The following is an 18,360-nucleotide window of genomic DNA, read 5'->3' as shown; positions in this document are numbered from 1 at the left end:
CCAGGACCCTCTGCCTAGGCTGTGGCTGTCATTACCAGCTTCTGGGTCACCACTGAGCTCCTGGCAAAATAGAGTAAAGTCAATCGTTCAGTCCGGGAAAAATTCAGATGAGATCTGGGAGCTGGCTATTGGAAGCAAGGTCAGCCGCCACCCTCTTTGGTTGCTGGGGCTACAGTGGCTATGGCTACTCGTGCTGCCCAAAAAAGGTCTGCCCATTCTAACCAATCGGAATGCGCTGATGACGGACTGGGGCCGTGCTCCTCGGCCACCACTGCGGAAAGTTTTCGCCCCCGTCTAAAATCAGATTGCCCAGTGTCACATCATGGGGAATGACTTATCATACAATACCCAGAACATAATCACTGTGCTGGTTTCCTGGATGTTAAGGATAAATGTCAGGAACATTTCTGACACACTTCTACTTTTTACTTGTGTTCTAAATCCCACCATGTAAGCTGTACAACCTCAAGAATGGTTTTCTACATGCAAAATTACTCCTCCTAACAGCTGAATTAAAAGATCTTATCTTTTCAAATGATGCATCCTACTGCTACAGTGGAAATAGCTGAAGCTGTAACGGTCATAGGCATATATCATAGCCATAATTAGAAAATATTTATTAAAAACAATTGTCCATACACTTAAAAATCAACAACTAAAATTTTGTAATAGCCAAATTCGTTATCAGTCAAATAATTAAGCAGGACAATATTATACACAATGTATGTCTGGAATTACACATTTATTATGTCTACAATGGTTTTACTTTGGCATTAAGAGCCTGTAAACACACCTTTTCAGGCAAAATCTGCTGTTCAGTCTAAACAGTTTCACTGACAGGGAAAATGTCTCCAATCAACTTTCAGTAAAAGTCTGCTGGGGTCACGTCCTGTAGGGCAACCCGGTTACTCACTGCATGGCACCCGTGCTCTTTACTTCACACTAGCGTGTGTCCCCGGCAGTGGCTGTGTCACAAACCGGGCGACGGGAGGCCTCATCTGAGCAATCCACTCACAATGCCACTACCACCCTAAAAATATCCCCCATAATGAATTTCATGCTGGCTAGAAAACTGCTGACGAGACGATTGTACCATTTTTAACCATTAAATTTTTTATTCTTTTATCGCCCGAGGCAGAGGTGCACGAGGGAGAACCTTGGGCCCTGGGAGAGGGGGTGTCAGCACGCTCGCACGGCGCACGTTTGCACGGTGTGGGGCACCCCGGCCACGCCGCGCGGAAGGGGGGACGGGCAGGTACTCACTACTGCGCGCAGTCGATGAGCTGGTACTCGTTGGACCTCTCGAAGCACGCCTTCACCCCCTCGTCGTCCCACAGCTTCTTTGCGTGTTCGAAGAACTCCTGCTCGCGACAGACAAACGGGGAGGGGGGGGGGAAAGGTGGTGTTAGACAGAGGGATACAAAACACACAGGAGGAAAATTCTGTAGAGCGGTCATGTGCACTCCAAACACACACCTCCACAGATAAGGCTTAGGGTCCCACTGCTTATCTGAACGTCTAAACAAAGATTCTACCCGGGTACGATGAGGTCGATGCAGTGTCAAGTGAAAGGAGAATACATCCAGGGGCTGGTCATCTGCCCCACATAAATCAAAGCTGAACATCTATTTGTCTCCAGCAAACGTGTACAAGGCACTATAACTCTTTTGGAAGGATGACTAAACCACATATTTACACTTCTCTCGATGTGTCAGCTACAGCTCAAAACTACGGCTTGAGACATTGGTGCCAGACACTAACAGGAGAAAACGGTAACCGTCAAAAAGGGTGAGCCTATACCAGGGTTGTCAGTGGTGCACTTCTGACAATTGATTTGTTTATGGCTGACAAGGAACAGTACCGATTAATTGTTTTTAATGAAAGATAAAATATCATGTAGCTTGACATTTTTTCCCCGAAAAGTATCATTTTAGGCTGTTTCCTGCAGGTAACTGTCTTCCTGATTCATCATAGCAAGCACCATCAGAAGAGGCCTAACTGGTTTCAAAAGACTGAAGAATAAGAAACTGCATTTAAAAGGTGTTTATGTACTTTGCGAGTAACTATTTAATCAGCCCTTTTTACCTAAACTCAAAAAGTGATTAATATTTATACTGCTAGCTAGATGCTTTAAACTTCTTCAGTATCCCTTTTTACCCAGCTAGAGTCAAGATAAAATTCTGCACGCGTACATAAGTTGCACTGCACTGTAATGCCTTTCTCTACTGTACAAAGTTGTGCTGCATTGTTCTCTCATGGATGTATTGACCACGTTAGACCATCTTTAACAGCACAGGTGTAATTAAGTGAATAAGCCTCACATTATTGTATAGAATGGAATCATTTACCAGCAATGTCTAAATTGAATCTGCGTTACCTTTCTGTCAAAGCACTCACTTCTCTGAAATTCCACACAGTTGCATGTAAAACATGTTGCTCCACACAGTATTCCATCGCAAGGTGGCCGTTGCTTCAAATGAAAAGCTAGGAATTAGGGGTGCAACGAATAATCAACATAGTCGACTAAAATCGATGACCAAATGAGTTGTCAACAAATTTAATTGTCGCTTAGTTGGTGACGTCATCGCGTGCGTTTTTTGTGCTGAATCAGAATGCTCAGCCTAAGCTACATTGCTTTACTGGAGTGAACAACACAGATGGCAACACTTTCAACACCACGACAAAAGACCTCAAAAGTGTGGCAACATTTCACTCTTAAGCCTTTCGCACGTAACATGCGTTTTATGCTATACAGCTCGCGTTATGTTACATGGTTTGTTACGTTTTCATTAGCGTTATTAAGCTCTCATAGTTTTCAGTTGGCATTTGGTATATTTTTTAATGTTGAATTGCTGTTTCCTCAAAGCTAAAATTAGCTAGAATTTTTCCAATCTAGTTTTCTAATCACACTGGTTTTAGAATATGCACTAAGCGGCTAATCACACCGGTGTGACCGTACTCACAAAAGGGTTAACTCTGCCCAGAAGGTTGTGAACTGCAACATCCGCAAACCTGACCTTGCCTGGCATGGGAGCTCGTCAGTTATGCTCGAGCATCTGAAGAGGTGTCACGTTGGCTCTCTGGATGATGAAGGCTCGTCTCGTTAAGTTAGTTAGCTAGCTAGCATAGCTAATATTAATGTTAAAAGCCACGTTACTTCACGTTATGAGCTGTAACGTTTTCCATTTTGAAATATATTTTCTCTTGACCAATAAATTGACACTGAGCATACAGTGCAGTAAATAACCTATTATTCACAACGATCCTGTTCACATTCCAAATGTGCCCTAACGTCACAATGTTAAACCAGAGCCCGTCTGCCATTTAGAAATTCTCTGCTTAAATGTTGCATCGTTGTCATGGCGACGTTTATGGCTGGAGATAGTGTTGCTGCCAAGTGCACAAGTTAAGAGAACACCAGAGAATTTTATACTTTCTAAATCCCGAAAGATTTCTACAACTCGTGGCTATGCATGCGTGCCCAATGCGGGTTGCATTCGAATTAATTCGAACGACTTATGGGTTTGTTAGTTTTCGTAATGCTACCATGGATAGCTTTCTTCAAAGGAAGCAGACTTGTACTCCCCAGCAAGCAACTGCCCTCACTGAAGTAGTCCTAGTAACCATTCATTAAAAGACGTATTTTTGAATGAAGTTCTCATCTTTATTGCCTTTGTTAGCTAGCATATGCCTAAAATAACCTCAAGCTAAATTTAAAAGCTGATACATAAATAAGAGCCATTGAGCAATAGTGCGATTCATAATCCGAATAGTCGATTATTCGTTTCGATAATCGATAGATCGGACTATCAAAATAGTCGTTAGTTGCAGCCCTACTTGGAGTTGGACAGGAAAACGCTCCACCGCTCGTAGAATATCATCCAATATCACCCAGCAGCTTTTAATGGTCATCTTTCATTTTGACTGGGGAGGAAAAAATGCTTGCTGAATTTACTATCAACATGCATGCTGGCAACTAACATTCGCTTAATTGACAGATTGGTTACATCCCTAACCTAGTCTAGGAGGTTTACTTATGTTGTGGCTGCCAAATGCTACTGCTTAGCCATATCTACATCTTTTCCACACATATTCAGTCACGTTGCGTCCATCCTGCAAAATGCTTATTTGGTTTTAGTATGACGATAACAATAAAAATACTGTTCAAGCTGAATTATTTGACGAACCGAGAACTGAGAAGCTACTGTAGTATAATATGCCTGAAAACCAACAACTGCTATCTGACCAGATGCTGTAACTAGTAATGCAAGAATAAACCTGCGAAGTGGCTAGAACATCAATGCCTAAGTTTCACCACTGATAAGAAGTAGGACTATATGTAAAATTACACAGAGTCCTATAGAGTACTACTACTTAGGTATCTACAATTTAAAAAACTAGGGTCAAATAGTCTATGGCCATTGAGAGCTAACAAGAGACCATTTTGTCCCCTGTTAAGCAGTGAGCTTTGCATCTAAAATAATAGCAAATAAAGACACATCATCACACCCAACCAGTTTACTGAGTGAAGCTGTTCTACAAAATGATGGCTCCTTGTCTGATACCTTCTCACTAGTCTTATCACAACCTACTATGCTTCACATGCATGAACTGTTTTATTAGCGGAAACAGTAATGGTAGCAAGCATTCATTATGGAGAACCATAAATTTCAGCTCAACACAATGAATATTCCCTTGTGAAACCAGAAAACTTTGAATCAGGCGCATCACAATGACAGAGAAAAACGATGTTATTGCTATTCTGGACTGTAACACATGAAAATTACTACTGTAATCAAAAGATCTGCACAACCCCTTTACTTAAAGACACAACAAAACCTGTATGACGACACCAGCTAGCTACATATTCAGTTAAAATGCATATGCAATATGAATCCAATGACTGAAAACAGCTGCCTATGATGTCAGGAATTATCAACAATCCCAATTCCAGTTTGTATAAACTTAATTCTGGCAAAAGTCTGAACTGAAGAGAGGGGAAAAATATTCCACGAAAGGGAAAGATGCAACATTGAATGTTAGTGGTCAGCAGCATACAATCGAAGTTCAAGCATTACTCTTAAGAAAAGAGAATGTCACCATGATCGGGGAGAGGGTGTGGTCTGATGAAGTTCACAAGGACCCATGACAGAGAGGAGCACTCCTGCAAGGCGCCAGTGTTCTGCACCTTAGTACGTCACACAGCTGTGGTCCTACTGTACATTATTGTACAGTTGCTGCTGGGTGCTGCGATATCAGGTTGAAGATTAATTTATGGCTGCTTAACTAAGCAACACTTGCATTTAATGGCATTTTTTCATTAATTTTTATCAGTTTTTCCCACTTTGCTTTGAGAACAGCATATTCCTGTTTGCCACACACTGCCATAGACAGCAAGGCCAACAGCTGGAGGAGACACAACACGCCCGAACTTTGCCTTAATTTCATCACTGCTTGGCATTTCATTATCTCTGAAGTCAGCGAATTAACAATACAATAATGGAGAAAGAAATGACGACACAAAAAATTAAACTAGAACCACTCTAGAATGAGATCAGCTAATCACTTAGCTAATACATGTGCGCAGCAAGTCGAATAGTCAATTCGAGATTATATATATATATATATATATATATATTCTCTCCCTCACACACCCACACCCACACACCCACACCCACACCCACACCCACACCCACACCCACACACCCACACACCCACACACCCACACACCCACACCCCCACAGTTCAACAGTGTTGCACATTCAGAAGGGGAATCAGGACTTTGGTCCCCATCAGTGTGTTAACATTTCCTGAGGGTGTCTTGCAGGGGTTACGGAGCTTGGACTGTATACAGAATGTGGCAGGCCTCATTCCTGGATAAGGCCTGTGATTTGACGGTTGCATACTCCAATCCCAGGTTTACACCTTGAGAAGTGTAGCCTTCACTCCCTCTGTAAACATCTGGCTACATAAATGGAAAAGATGTAAAACACAAGGCTCGCAGGTACAGGAGCCACGGGGTAGTTACAAGGTAGTAGGGAAACTGACTTTCCACTAGCAAATTCACTAAAAGCAACAGGTTTAACAACTGAACTAATCTTGTTTTCATTTACACCTTCCTTTCATCTGCTCCCCTTAAATAACCAACTAACCTGCCCCTACACTCTCAATGTCTGCAAAGTGTGTATGTTTCAACTGCACTGGAGATGAAATGAAGACAAATGGAAAGAACACAGCCAAATTATTCCAATCAATAACCAATCAGTAAATCTTCAGACATTTATTTCAGTAAATGTATTACTTACTAACTTTTTCAACAAAACTTCAGCTGGTACTAAGTTTCAGCCATGGAAAAAGCTCAAAGTGGTGACTCGCCTTGTAGCTGAACGTGTGTGCAGAGTCAATATTCTTTCAATGCCCTGCACAGCAAACTGAAACAGTTCTGGCATGCAGCATGACATGAAGTACAATGTCAGGAGTAAGGCCTCATCAGAAGAGACATGTTGATGTGGGGAGGGCGAGATGAGGAATTTTAGGACCTCCTCCCCCACCCCTGACCCTCCCATCCCCCCGGCACACAGGTGTCTGGAGCATGTCTTGAAGGGTGGGGGTGGGGGTGGTGCGATGTGGCCCTGTTCCTCCAGCAGGTCCTTGTTTTCTTGCAGGCTTTCCTCAGAGGTGACGCCACTCTGGGTCCCCAGGTGGGCTTGCCTCACGTGACACCGTAACCACAGCACAACAAAGCCAAACGCAGACGCCCGTGTGGAACTGAGGGTGACGCTACAGCAAAACAAACGGCAAACAAACACAGGGACCCCAGGCAGTACCGGCAGAAGGAAATGTCACAAAACTCAGCTGAACTGAAAGAAACCTGGAGTCATTCCAGACATGGGGGAAACGCATACGGAACTATCAGGTTAAAACACGAAAAACTGTGTTTTTCTGCTGAGTATCATTTGTGAACACAGCGAACAGGCTGAATTTCTTTAAATTTAATATTAATTTACTTACAAGATGCCTTTATTCAAGGCACCTAGCACAGCTTACATATTTAAATACTGTTACTCTACAGAGCTGAACGTTTACTCAGGCTCCTCAGGTTTAGCTTCTCCAAGAGTGCAATAGGGTCTTCTTCTTTAGTAACCACTCTGTGACGTTTATTTCAAGACTTGGGTGAAATATTGTGAATCCTACGCTTGCACGATCCACATATGTACAAACACAAAAATGCAGAGGAATGTTTTACACCAATTCACACTTCGTACTGACTCAACATCAAGTAGCACTTGAACTCAACAGAACTCAAGAAGTTCATATGGTAAGCCTTGCTGCTTCCTCTTAATTCCATCATTTTCCAGTGCAGCCATTGCACCTTTCAAAAGCACAAAACAAAACGTAAAAAAATCCATTAAGTCTCTATCACCCAGGGCCATACACTCCACCTATCAGACAGATTAACAGGTCAGCTGATTGTCAATGTCAGTTTCAGAACAGGTTACTACAGCTGGTAGTGAAAGAGAAGTGGAGTGTTTGGGGGAGGGGGTAATGTGATCTGATTGGTGGCTATTTTTGTTCCCTTTATAAATAATAATTTAAAGAGGGAAGAAAGCCTCTAAACATGCTGATGACAAGGGCCGGCTCGTGAAAAAGTCATTTGGTGTTGCATGTAACTGGTTGGTGTGCTCAGGCCTGGAGGGGTGGACATGCTCACAACACACTCTCACAGTGAGCGCACTCACAGAAACAGGGCACATGACCACAGAGAGGGGCACGCTCACAGCGCACAACCACAGAGAGAACACGCGCACACCGAGCGCCCACACAGAGAGAATGCTCACAGTGAACGCCCACAGGGAGAGAGAATCCTCACAGAGAGAGCACGCTCACAGCGCACCGCCACAGAGAGAGCACATTAACAGAGAAAGGATATCATGGCCACAGAGAGATCAAGTTAACAGAGAGGAGATTACGTTAACAGGGAGAAAGCATGTTAACAAAACAAGCGCGATCACAGAACGCATGAGGAGACTAATGAGATTTGCGGTTTACCTGATTACTCTGTGTTAACAGAACAGCCTCTTCCCTAGCCCTACACTCAGTACTAACTCCCTTATTACCCCTTAACATTTAACCAAACCCTACCAGTGAAGCCTCATGCAATTTCACATATAGTGTGGCAGTGCCTCTGCTGCAATTACTTAGCAGCGAGCCTGACTGTCACAGCTCAGGGGGAGCACCTTCAGTGACACAGGGCAAGCAGCACTTAGAATGAACCCTCCTTCCTAAAATAAAGAGCACCCCCTCTGACACTGCGCAGCAGGGCCGTGCTGCCTTGAGCGAGCGTGCACCTTAACTCTGCTCGCATCTGCAGGAAACGCTGCTCAGCGCTCTCTTGGCTCGCCCAGCTCGGAGCAAACACCCACAGCAAACAGTCCGCATAGCCAAACGCGGAAAAAAGGCAGCCTCTGGACCCGGGGCCGGCGGCTGCTGTCTGCGGTCTCCTGGCCGTGGTGGTCGGGGGGGGGGGGGGGGCGGCTTACTGACCGGTCAGGCTCCATTTTGCCGCCCTGTACTGGGTCATTGTTTTGTTGTTTTGAGAGCGCAGCGCTGTGGCCAGACCGCGCTACAGGAAACGCGCTCTTAACCTCGGAGAGCGAGCGGGAGGGCGAGGCGGGCCCCGATTCGGCGTGCCCTGCTTCTGCTCAGCGCTAAACCGCGTTCATGCAGCTTCAACCACAGTCTTCCTTTCCACCCTGGTAGGTGTCATCTCACAGCACGGCATGTAGGTATCCATCCATGAAGCGGTCCTCATACGGTTACCATGGCTACTCCCTGTGAAGAAGTCATTCGCAGAGCCTAAAAAGTACTTTTTTTAAGCCTCTCCATACACACTGCATCGCATTGTTGCTACAATATACAAAATAGTATCTGTAGCTATAGGGTATGTTTGTATACTTTTTGTATCTCAGGGTTCAGAGCTTATTTGGGGCGTCCAAAACTAACTTTCAGATTTATTTCAGTGTCTTCAGCTCTTGCATCTTCCTTTATTTTCAAAAACACAGCCCTAATTAACACCTAGTTGACTCACAGTGTGTTAAATGTGTGTAAAAACGACGCTCCCTATGCGTACAGGAGGATTAACGTACTCAGATCTTCTTCCCAAGGGACTACTTTTTATGAGCTCAGAAAAGGTCACCAGCGTCCTGAGTGGTCTGTTTGTGTTGCACTCACAGTGTACATTTAAACACACGAGAACAACAAAACATTTCTGAGAAGGGCAGAAAATGATTTTTTTTTATCTCATATGAATTCGCCAACGACAGAACACGGTGAGCCCGGTTGTGACCGGGGGGGGGGTTGCGAAGATTTGAAAATCGAACAACAGGAAGAAACAGAGGCTGCTTTGGGAGGCCCTCCAGAGCTCTACGGGTCCCCTCTGCACGAGCCCGGGGGAAGCGTTCCCACCCCAAGGCCCCTGCTTTACGAAACAAAAACATAACTAACGACCGTTAGGTCCCTACAATTTGCAAACAGGTCCTTCATCAACGACTTCATTAGCACCAGGACGATGGCAAAAGAGTCATTAGGGCAGGTTAAAAAAAGCCACCACCGTGCCCAGAGGTTTTGACTAATGACAGCCTCTGGTGCTTTGGGAGGCTTCCACGTAGCTCTGGCAGCCCGAAGGGAGCGCAGCCCGGCCGCGGGACGCGGGGACTGGGGGGAGGGGAGGAGGGGGAACTGGTGGCTCCTTCAGGTTAGCACTAGCGTGCGCTAATGCTGCAATTACTCGGGCTAAGTATCCAGCCATCTCCCCTAGCAGGAGGGCGGCACTCTTGCCTGGGAGGTCAAGTGTCTGTCGGACCCCGCAGACCGCGGCCCAAGCTCAGACCCGACATCTTTTCTGTCCCCCCAGAGCTTCCTGGGTAAACACAGGCGAAGATGAGCAGATGGGTGCTGGGATTTTCATAAAGAAACCTGACCTGGTTCCCCCAGGGGGCTCCCTGACAAACAGATAGGTAATGGTCACCCCTGGGACACCCGTGACTGCGGCCCCCTCGCCTCCGTCAAAACAAGCGGGGGGAGGGTGCGCGAGGCCCTCGGTGGGCTGCAACACTTGCGCGTTGTTGCATAATTGCCTCGCAAAAGGAAAATTCGCTCGGCCACAGTGCACAGGCCCCGCCTTCCCCAAGGTGTTCTTCGCACTGGGCGAGGCCCTCCTCTGTCTCCACAGCTTCTAATGGTCCTTTGCACTGGGCTGTGTAGGCCAAGCTTCAGATGAGTGTGACAACACTGCCAATCAGAGAGGCCACTGGTGATAAGCCAAAACTGTGGAATACACATGGGCTGGGCGAGATTTCTGGCCTGAGCCCATCACTGGTACCAAGCCAGATGCTGTAGTCTAGCAGTTTGGGTAAGATACCTTCTCAATGTGCGAGAATTTGATGAGGGGCTCCTCCCCCACAAAACAAGCACAATCGTTCTGGACACAGCTGTCTCAAAGCCTGATGCCTGATATTACTCAGCAGCTGAGGAGTATTACAGCTAAAGGCCTATTAAACTAACTGGCCTGCATATTACACAACTGCAACTTCATTTTGGCTTTCTCACATCTTCATGTTTTCATGCTCTCTGTAACCCAATCTCCATCATACCCCTCCCCCCGTAACCCAGCCCCCCCCCCCTTCTCCCCGTAACCCAGACTCCATCATCCTCCCTCCACTGTAACCCAGTCTCCATCATCCCCCCTGCACTGTAACCCAGTCTCCATCATCCCCCCCTGCACTGTAACCCAGACTCCATCATCCTCCCTCCACTGTAACCCAGACTCCATCATCCCTCCTGTACTGTAACCCAGCCTCCATCATCCTCCCTCCACTGTAACCCAGTCTCCATCATCCCCCCCTGCACTGTAACCCAGTCTCCATCATCCCCCCCTGCACTGGAACCCAGACTCCATCATACCCCTCTGTACTGTAACCCAGACTCCACCTCCCCCCCCCCCGCGCACTGTAACCCAGACTCCATCATCCCCCCTGCACTGTAACCCAGACTCCATCATACCCCTCTGTTCTGTAACCCAGACTCCATCATAGCCCCCTGCACTGTAACTCAGACTCCATCATCCCTCCTGCACTGTAACCTAGACTCCATCATCCCCCCTCCACTGTAACCCAGTCTCCATCATCCCCCCTGCACTGTAACCCAGACTCCATCATCCCCCCTGCACTGTAACCCAGACTCCATCATCCCTCCTGCACTGTAACCCAGACTCCATCATCCCCCCTCCACTGTAACCCAGTCTCCATCATCCCCCCTGCACTGTAACCCAGACTCCATCATCCCCCCTGCACTGTAACCCAGACTCCATCATACCCCTCTGTACTGTAACCCAGACTCCACCCCCCCCCCCCCCCCCCCACGCACTGTAACCCAGACTCCATCATACCCCTCTGTACTGTAACCCAGACTCCATCACCCCCCCTGCACTGCAGACATGCGCAAACATGTATGCACGCATGAACACAGTTACTAGACTAATTTCAAAGACAGCACCTATTTCCTTACTCTAATCAGCATCCCTGTCTTTGCCCTGTTGCCAAACATGACAGTGCTAAAGTCCCCTGGTGTCACTGGCTGATATAGGCTGCTAAGTAATACGCCTGTCATCTTCCAACTGAACATACAGTCTGCTTTTCAAAATAGTCCAGGTCCCTAAATGCACAATTAGTGGCTTCATTATTGAAGCAGTGCATTCTACAGCATATGTGTGTGTGTGTGTGTGTGCGTGTGTGTGTGTGTGTTTGTAGTAATGAAGAAGCACTATAAAATGAACTTTATATCCACAGCTTTTTGGGAGGCTTACTGTATGTTAAGTAATTGCCTTTTTGTTTCTCCACCTTTTCTCACACTCACCACTTCCTGTTGCACTTTGATTTTGCAGAAACAGACATTTCAACATTTCCTCAAAATAAAACACAATAAAATAAAATAAAATAAAATAAAAGCCTTCACTGGGGGTGTAATTGCCATGCCCCTGAAGATTTGCCAAAACCACGCCCCTCCCAGAATGCATTGCATTTGCGAACACTTATACGGATGCAATAGCATGATTCAGATGCCTAGTTCAGGCACAACTCCCTGTTTTTCGATCGTAATTTCTCTCTGGAAAGATGTTTTTACTGTTTAAGAAGCATGGAGGTCATCCCGGTTTAGACCATAGAGAAAACTGTAACAATTTGTCCAGTCTATTCCATTACCCACTGATCTATATGAAACTGCACTGATTCATGTTGTGTCTTCCCAGCATTCACACATAACTGACACCCATCGACGATGCCTTCAGTACATTAATACGAACAGCATCTCATTTGCGCATCTATTCATGTCAACATACTGTGGCAAATAGTTCAGCAAGCGCTCAGATCACATGAAGGCGAATAACCAGCTAAAGCAACTCACTGTCCAAGAGCCAAACTCTCTGTGCCACCCTATAACCCGATGGATAAAGCTAATCAGGGCTGGGCTTGGTTAGCATGGGGATGGGAGGTCACCCTGGGGAGAACCAGGCTGCTGCTGGAGGCCTTCCTGGCAGGCCAGTAGGGGGCGGTCTTCCCTCTGGACCAAGCAGAAAAAAAAATCAAGGCGCCACTTCAGTGAAAGGGACAAAAACCAAACAAAAATTCCCGGGGTGAATCACTCTCAGTCCGGTCATCCAGCCATTGCCCTGTCTAACCAGCCAAATTAAACCCTTCCTCCCCAAGTCAGCTAAAATATGGAAAGCCCCTCCCTGTGAAACGCTTTGACACCTGACAGGTGCCACTTACAGCAAAGGCGCTTCCTTATTGTTATTAAAGTAAAGTGAAAGACAGAGCAGACTCTCCCCCCATTTCAACATTCATGTTTACCACTGTAGCGAAGGGCGAGAGCAGTCGCCCCGCCCGGCCTTGAACCCAGGTCTATGGGGTACCAAACATGCGACTTTGACCGCAACGCCAAAGAGCCAGGCTCGTTGGTATGGCAGTCAGAGCGCATACTCAAGCATCCATGCGCTTCACGCACCCCTCACGCATTCTCTTGCCGTACTTCTCCCATCCCAGGGTGCCCCACTCACCAGTGCTTCACCCATCTCTGGGGTCCCTCACACACTGGTGTCAACTGAACCTGGGGGTCCCTCATACGGCTCACACACCGGGCACGCCTCCGATGGCCTCGTGGCAAGCCATTCCACTGCTGACACCATTTGTAGCGAAGGGCGAGAGCAGTCGCCCCGCCCAGCCTTGAACCCGGGTCTACGGGGTACCAAACATGCGACTTTGACCGCGACACCAAAGAGCCAGGCTCATTGGTATGGCAGTCAGAGCGCATACTCAACCATAGTGACGACACTCCGTCACAACCACCATTTGTGTAAAAAAAAAAAAAACAAAAAAAAAAACAAAAAACACAGCCTGGCTGTCCAAACATGCCTTTTGTGGTAAACAAAGAATACCCGTGAGTAAAATGAAGACCCTGTTAATTTTGGCTCCTGTCGATCGATGCAACCACAAGAATGTTATGTAATGGAACACCAAGACTCTGGGTGCTGGGGTAGAGCGGTGAGAAGGGGGCATGTAAGTATCTAGTCTACTGAAAACCAATTCTTTCATCCACAATCAATAAAAGGCTTTAGATATTTATGCATGTGTGTGTGTCTGTGTGACTGCATGTATGTGTGTGTGTGTGTGTGTGTGTGTGTGTGTGTGTGTGTGTGTGTGTGTGTGTGTGTGTGTATCTGTGTGTTCACAAGGCAGTGATACTTTTTACATTCTGATCTATGTTTAGCCCCTGTGTCACATTTAGGGCTGTGATGAGTCATCGGTGAAGTGAAAATAAGCCTATTTTTAGCTCCCAGTTGTGTCTGAGGAAAGAGCTGAGAATGCGGTGCTGGGAGAGGGGGAGAGAGAGACAGCACTGGAGCATCCGAGCCTGCAGCCCAGCCTGCTCAGTGCTGGCAAGCAAACATACACACACACACACACACACACACACACACACGCACACACGCACGCACAGATACACACACAGATACACACACAGATATACACACAGACACACATACAGACACACACACAGTCACAAAAACACACACAACGACACACACAGTCACACTAACACACACACACACACACGCATGTGATCACACACAAATGCATTCACAGGCTCATGCACAAACTCCCCTCTCTTCCAATAGGCCCGCTGTGATCAGCTGAGAGCTATCTGGCCTCTGCACTTCCTGTTGACTCTATCTAGTAAATCTGGTTTAAATGGCTGCCATCAGAAAATGGTGAAAACATCAAGAGCCCTGAGAGCATGGAGGACTAAAACTGGAACAGGGGGAATCCAGGGCGCACAGCAACTGCCTCAGGTGAACCGCTAACTAACTATTCATCTCCTTTCAATTTCACCCTTTAAATTATGAAGCAACCAGAATAGATATATTTGTCCATCCGTTTGCCTCGATCATATGACTGGTTTCTCTTTGCGACCTTTTTCCAAGTGAAAATTACATTCCTGTATGATTCCATATACAGGCCAAGCTAAACCAAGCAATCAAACTAAACTGTCAAAATAAGAAGCTAAAAATTTTTTTTTAAAAAGTAGATGGACATGATCATCTACCCACCCAAGCTGCAGAGATTCTATGGTGGGCAGCTGGCCCTATGACCTGCCCCAGGCTTTAAGAGGACAGGTCTCCTTGAGTCGCTCTCTGCCCCCACCTGTGATAAAATCCTCTGCGGCATGGTGGACCCCGTCCCCCGGAACCTCCTCCTGCCAGTTAAAGTAGGTTATCCGGGCCGCGCACCGCTAAACAGCCAAGCTGGAGAGCTAATGAAGCAGTGGATATCCGTCATAGAAACGCACCGAGCCAGTGCCCTCGGCCGCACGGCCGTAAGTGGCAGACAGCGCTGTTTCACCCATGTGCGCATAGCTAGAGAAACGGGACCCAGCATCCGCACAAGGAGTCGTTCTAGAACAGGCACATAAATCAACGGACACAGCAGTTCACATGCACTGAAAGAAGGGCCATATTAAAGACACGCAACGCGCTCTGTCCTTAACGTTGACCCCCCTCCCAAACACAGACGTTCTTTCACAACGTTATGAGTTAGGCAGCTGCTAAAGTGCGCAGCAAACGATGAGAAACGCAAACACTGAGTGATATTGCTTGTTGATCAGGGTTAAAGACAAATCGAAATGGGGTCAGGCTGAATTTGGGGTGGAGTCTCAGTGCCCCCCCCCCAGCTTGTGTAATAGAGCCATTTCTGGATAAATGTGCGAAAAACACTACGCGGACATCAGCATCCGGCTTGCTCGCTGGCTTATACACATTGCAAAAAAACCACACCCATAACAGGGTGCTTCGCCCTGGACTTCAGCCAGCTTTGCTCATTTGGCAGAGGGTTTTTCTCCCAGCAGGTGGGATGGTGACAGGCACCATTTCCTTTTGTGGGGCCGCTGTTCAACAGTGCCCCCTGTTTTGCCCAGGAAACAACAGCATTAAAGAAATAAAATTTAAAAAACCCCCGATGTTTGGGTTTTGAAGATCTTCCTCAGACTGGTGCCTGTCTCACTCACTCCAGCGCGCTGGGGGAAAACAAAGAAGGCCTAATCCTGCAGTCTCATGGGCCGTGGCGGGCGTGCGGGCGATCAGACGGGCGTGCGGGCGGGCGAGGGCCGGAGTGTGGCCCTCCAGGCTCTTTTCCAGAGAGGCTTGTGACACGAGGAGGGCTGAATAAACGCAGTGTGCGAGATGTACTGCCCTACAGACGGGCCCCGGCAAGCGGCCACCGGGAAGCTCGGGCCCCGCCCATACTTAACCCTTCGTGACACGGCCGCTCTGCTTCCATGCTCGATCTGCTTGTTCGGCTCTGGGGACAGACTGAACCAGCTGGACATGGAAGCAGAACCACAGGAGGACTGCTGCTTTGGGTCACCCCCCTTTTTTATTAGCGTATATAGCCATGTAATGTCTCATATACACATATACATATACATATACATATATATATACCAGTCCACTTAAATAGACATACACACAACGTGTTACTTTCTTCAGATGTAAAACTAAGATCAAGCCCTCATGTTGAGTGGAGTATTGCACTATTCCTGCACTGCCTGCCTGCAAATACAACCACAACTAATAAAAAATTAATTAAGCAGTTTAACAAAAATATCCCATAACCTGTCACAGCTTCTTTATTTTAATGGTGAAAATGGGGGCAAACATGGGGTACTGTCTAGGTGGACCGGGGTGTTCAGGATGACCAAAGAGCAGTGTTCAGCATCCCTCTAAGCCTGGGGTGAAGGAGAGCCAATCAAAGCCCAGAGACTGGGGAAACGGACTAGACTTAAGGGACTTTCCTGTTTTTTCTTAGCACCTAGTTTGTTGTCATAGCAAACTCTTAATTAACATCAACTCAGGGCTCGTTTTTACCCTGTTTTGTTACGAGTCTACGTGTTTGTGTGGGTGAACATGCATAAATATAAAATCCCACAAGCACACTGTATATACTGTGTGTTCCAGAGAAGATCAAGCATTACTTCAGGTCCTCTTCATGTTAGAACGTCAGGTGTGGAACCCTCATTTTTGGAACCCTCAGCAGAATGCTGGTCTTTGATAAAAAGCTTCAAAGTAAGTCTAGTAACTGCATACATGACAAATAAGGATTCACAAGGTAAATTATCAAACAGCATTTGAGAGCAAAATCCAGGCCTGTATGTGACAAAGCAAAGCCATAATCTGGAAGAAGCATTTTGCTAATTTAAGGTATGAAGGCAGTATCTACAGCGCAAGTTTCCCCTTTATTGACCTCAGAGCCCCCAGCCATGTGTTTGCAAACAGAAATCGATGACCCATTACATAATATAGGCCTAATTAATGGACCTTGTGCTGTCGCCAAAACTCCTTGGCTTGTCCACACTTTGAAATGATCCTCATACAGGCATCTCCACTTCAGAACCTGACTCTGCTAAAACACACACTCCCACATTTACTCAGCTACAAGCTCACAGACGGGTCACATGCCCACGTTCAGTTTTATTCTGTGACAGCAATTTTGGGGTGGTACTGAGCACCGCTACAATCCCGTTTGGAGACTGCCCTTCATTTTCAAACACCCATTAGACATCAGATATTCATCCCATACTCAGCAAAGAACAATGCAGCTTCAATCGTGCCAGAGCACAGGCCACCTTTATGAAGGCTCTTGGTCCAACTCAAAATTCCATTCAAAGCTGAAAGGCAAGGTTCTGCGGGCGTCAGAACCGACTTTGAAGAATTTCAGTAAGACCCCCCCCCCCCCCCCCCAAGGAGGGCAACGGCGATGGTGGACGACTTCCAGGCCAGATCCCCCGGAAAGCTGCTCTCGAACCCATGACGGCCAGCATCACTATTTTTGCTCCGCTGAAACAGATCTGCATTAGATAAGCGCGCAGCAGTTCCACTTTCATGTGTTACTTCAGTTACAGAATACGACCAATTTTAGCTAAAAAAGAGGCGACTGTTTGGATTCTTTCGTAACGTCTCTGCAGTAACAGCAAAGCCTTGTGTCCCTATCCTTCGGCCGCTCAACACTACGCCTATCAAACAATTCTTTGTGAGGCAAATAACCTACTTTGATTCCAATATCTAAATACACTTTCCTCAAAAGAAGCAGGAATTAAATTACTTTAAGCTTTTTTAAGGAGCTCCGCCCTTCAGATAAGACTGTTACCGAATCAAGCCCAACAGACTGGGCCACATTAGGCCAAATTAACTGAGTACTGGCATTTAATGTCAGTTTGGTCATAATTGCAGTTTAACCCAAACACAAACATGGAGCCTCTTTCTAGAACAAATTAAAGAATTACAGCTAGGGAGCGAGAGGAAAAAAAAGGATATTTTTGGTGGTCTAAAAATGGCAGAAGGAGAAAGCAGACAATAACAGCAACCATCAGACACACTTGAAGAAAGTTCCCTGCAGCAAACTGCAAGCCGACATGTTGCTTTACGTTTTTTCTTCTTCCCCCTACATGAAGCATTCGGCAGTTTGAAGGCTTAAATAACAATGTCACTCTCACAGTGGTATCAAGATGGCCCAAATGCGGGAATGAAGATGCCCTCTCAAAGTTAGGAGAAGGGAGGTTCTGGTTAATATGTTTTGTGTTTACAGGCATTTCATTCGGGAAATTTTTTTTTTTTACTCGACCACAAAACTTGGCCTTTGCTCTGGTTCCACGGAATATGTTGGGATTGGACAGTCTATATATGGCTTGGGTCATTGTGAAAGCAAAACTGGTCATTCTGTAATATTTTTATATATGACTTTACATAAAGTTTAT

The 18,360-nt window shown here is 46.4% G+C and overlaps 1 protein-coding gene across 2 annotated transcripts in view; it reads right to left on the bottom strand.

Moving 5' to 3' along the window:
• LOC118771227 (guanine nucleotide-binding protein G(olf) subunit alpha) overlaps nt 1–18,360 on the bottom strand; it is a 65,137-nt gene that overhangs the window by 19,801 nt on the left and 26,976 nt on the right. For both annotated transcript variants that reach the window (XM_036519157.1, XM_036519158.1), the window contains exon 5: nt 1,264–1,361. In XM_036519157.1, coding sequence (XP_036375050.1) covers nt 1,264–1,361 — 98 coding nt within the window. The remainder of the gene's footprint in view (nt 1–1,263; nt 1,362–18,360) is intronic.

Source organism: Megalops cyprinoides, chromosome 24 (genome assembly GCF_013368585.1).
Source record: "Megalops cyprinoides isolate fMegCyp1 chromosome 24, fMegCyp1.pri, whole genome shotgun sequence".
Lineage (NCBI taxonomy): Eukaryota > Metazoa > Chordata > Actinopteri > Elopiformes > Megalopidae > Megalops > Megalops cyprinoides.
Note: the sequence above shows the minus strand (reverse complement) of the source record. Positions and strands in the feature narration are given on the sequence as shown.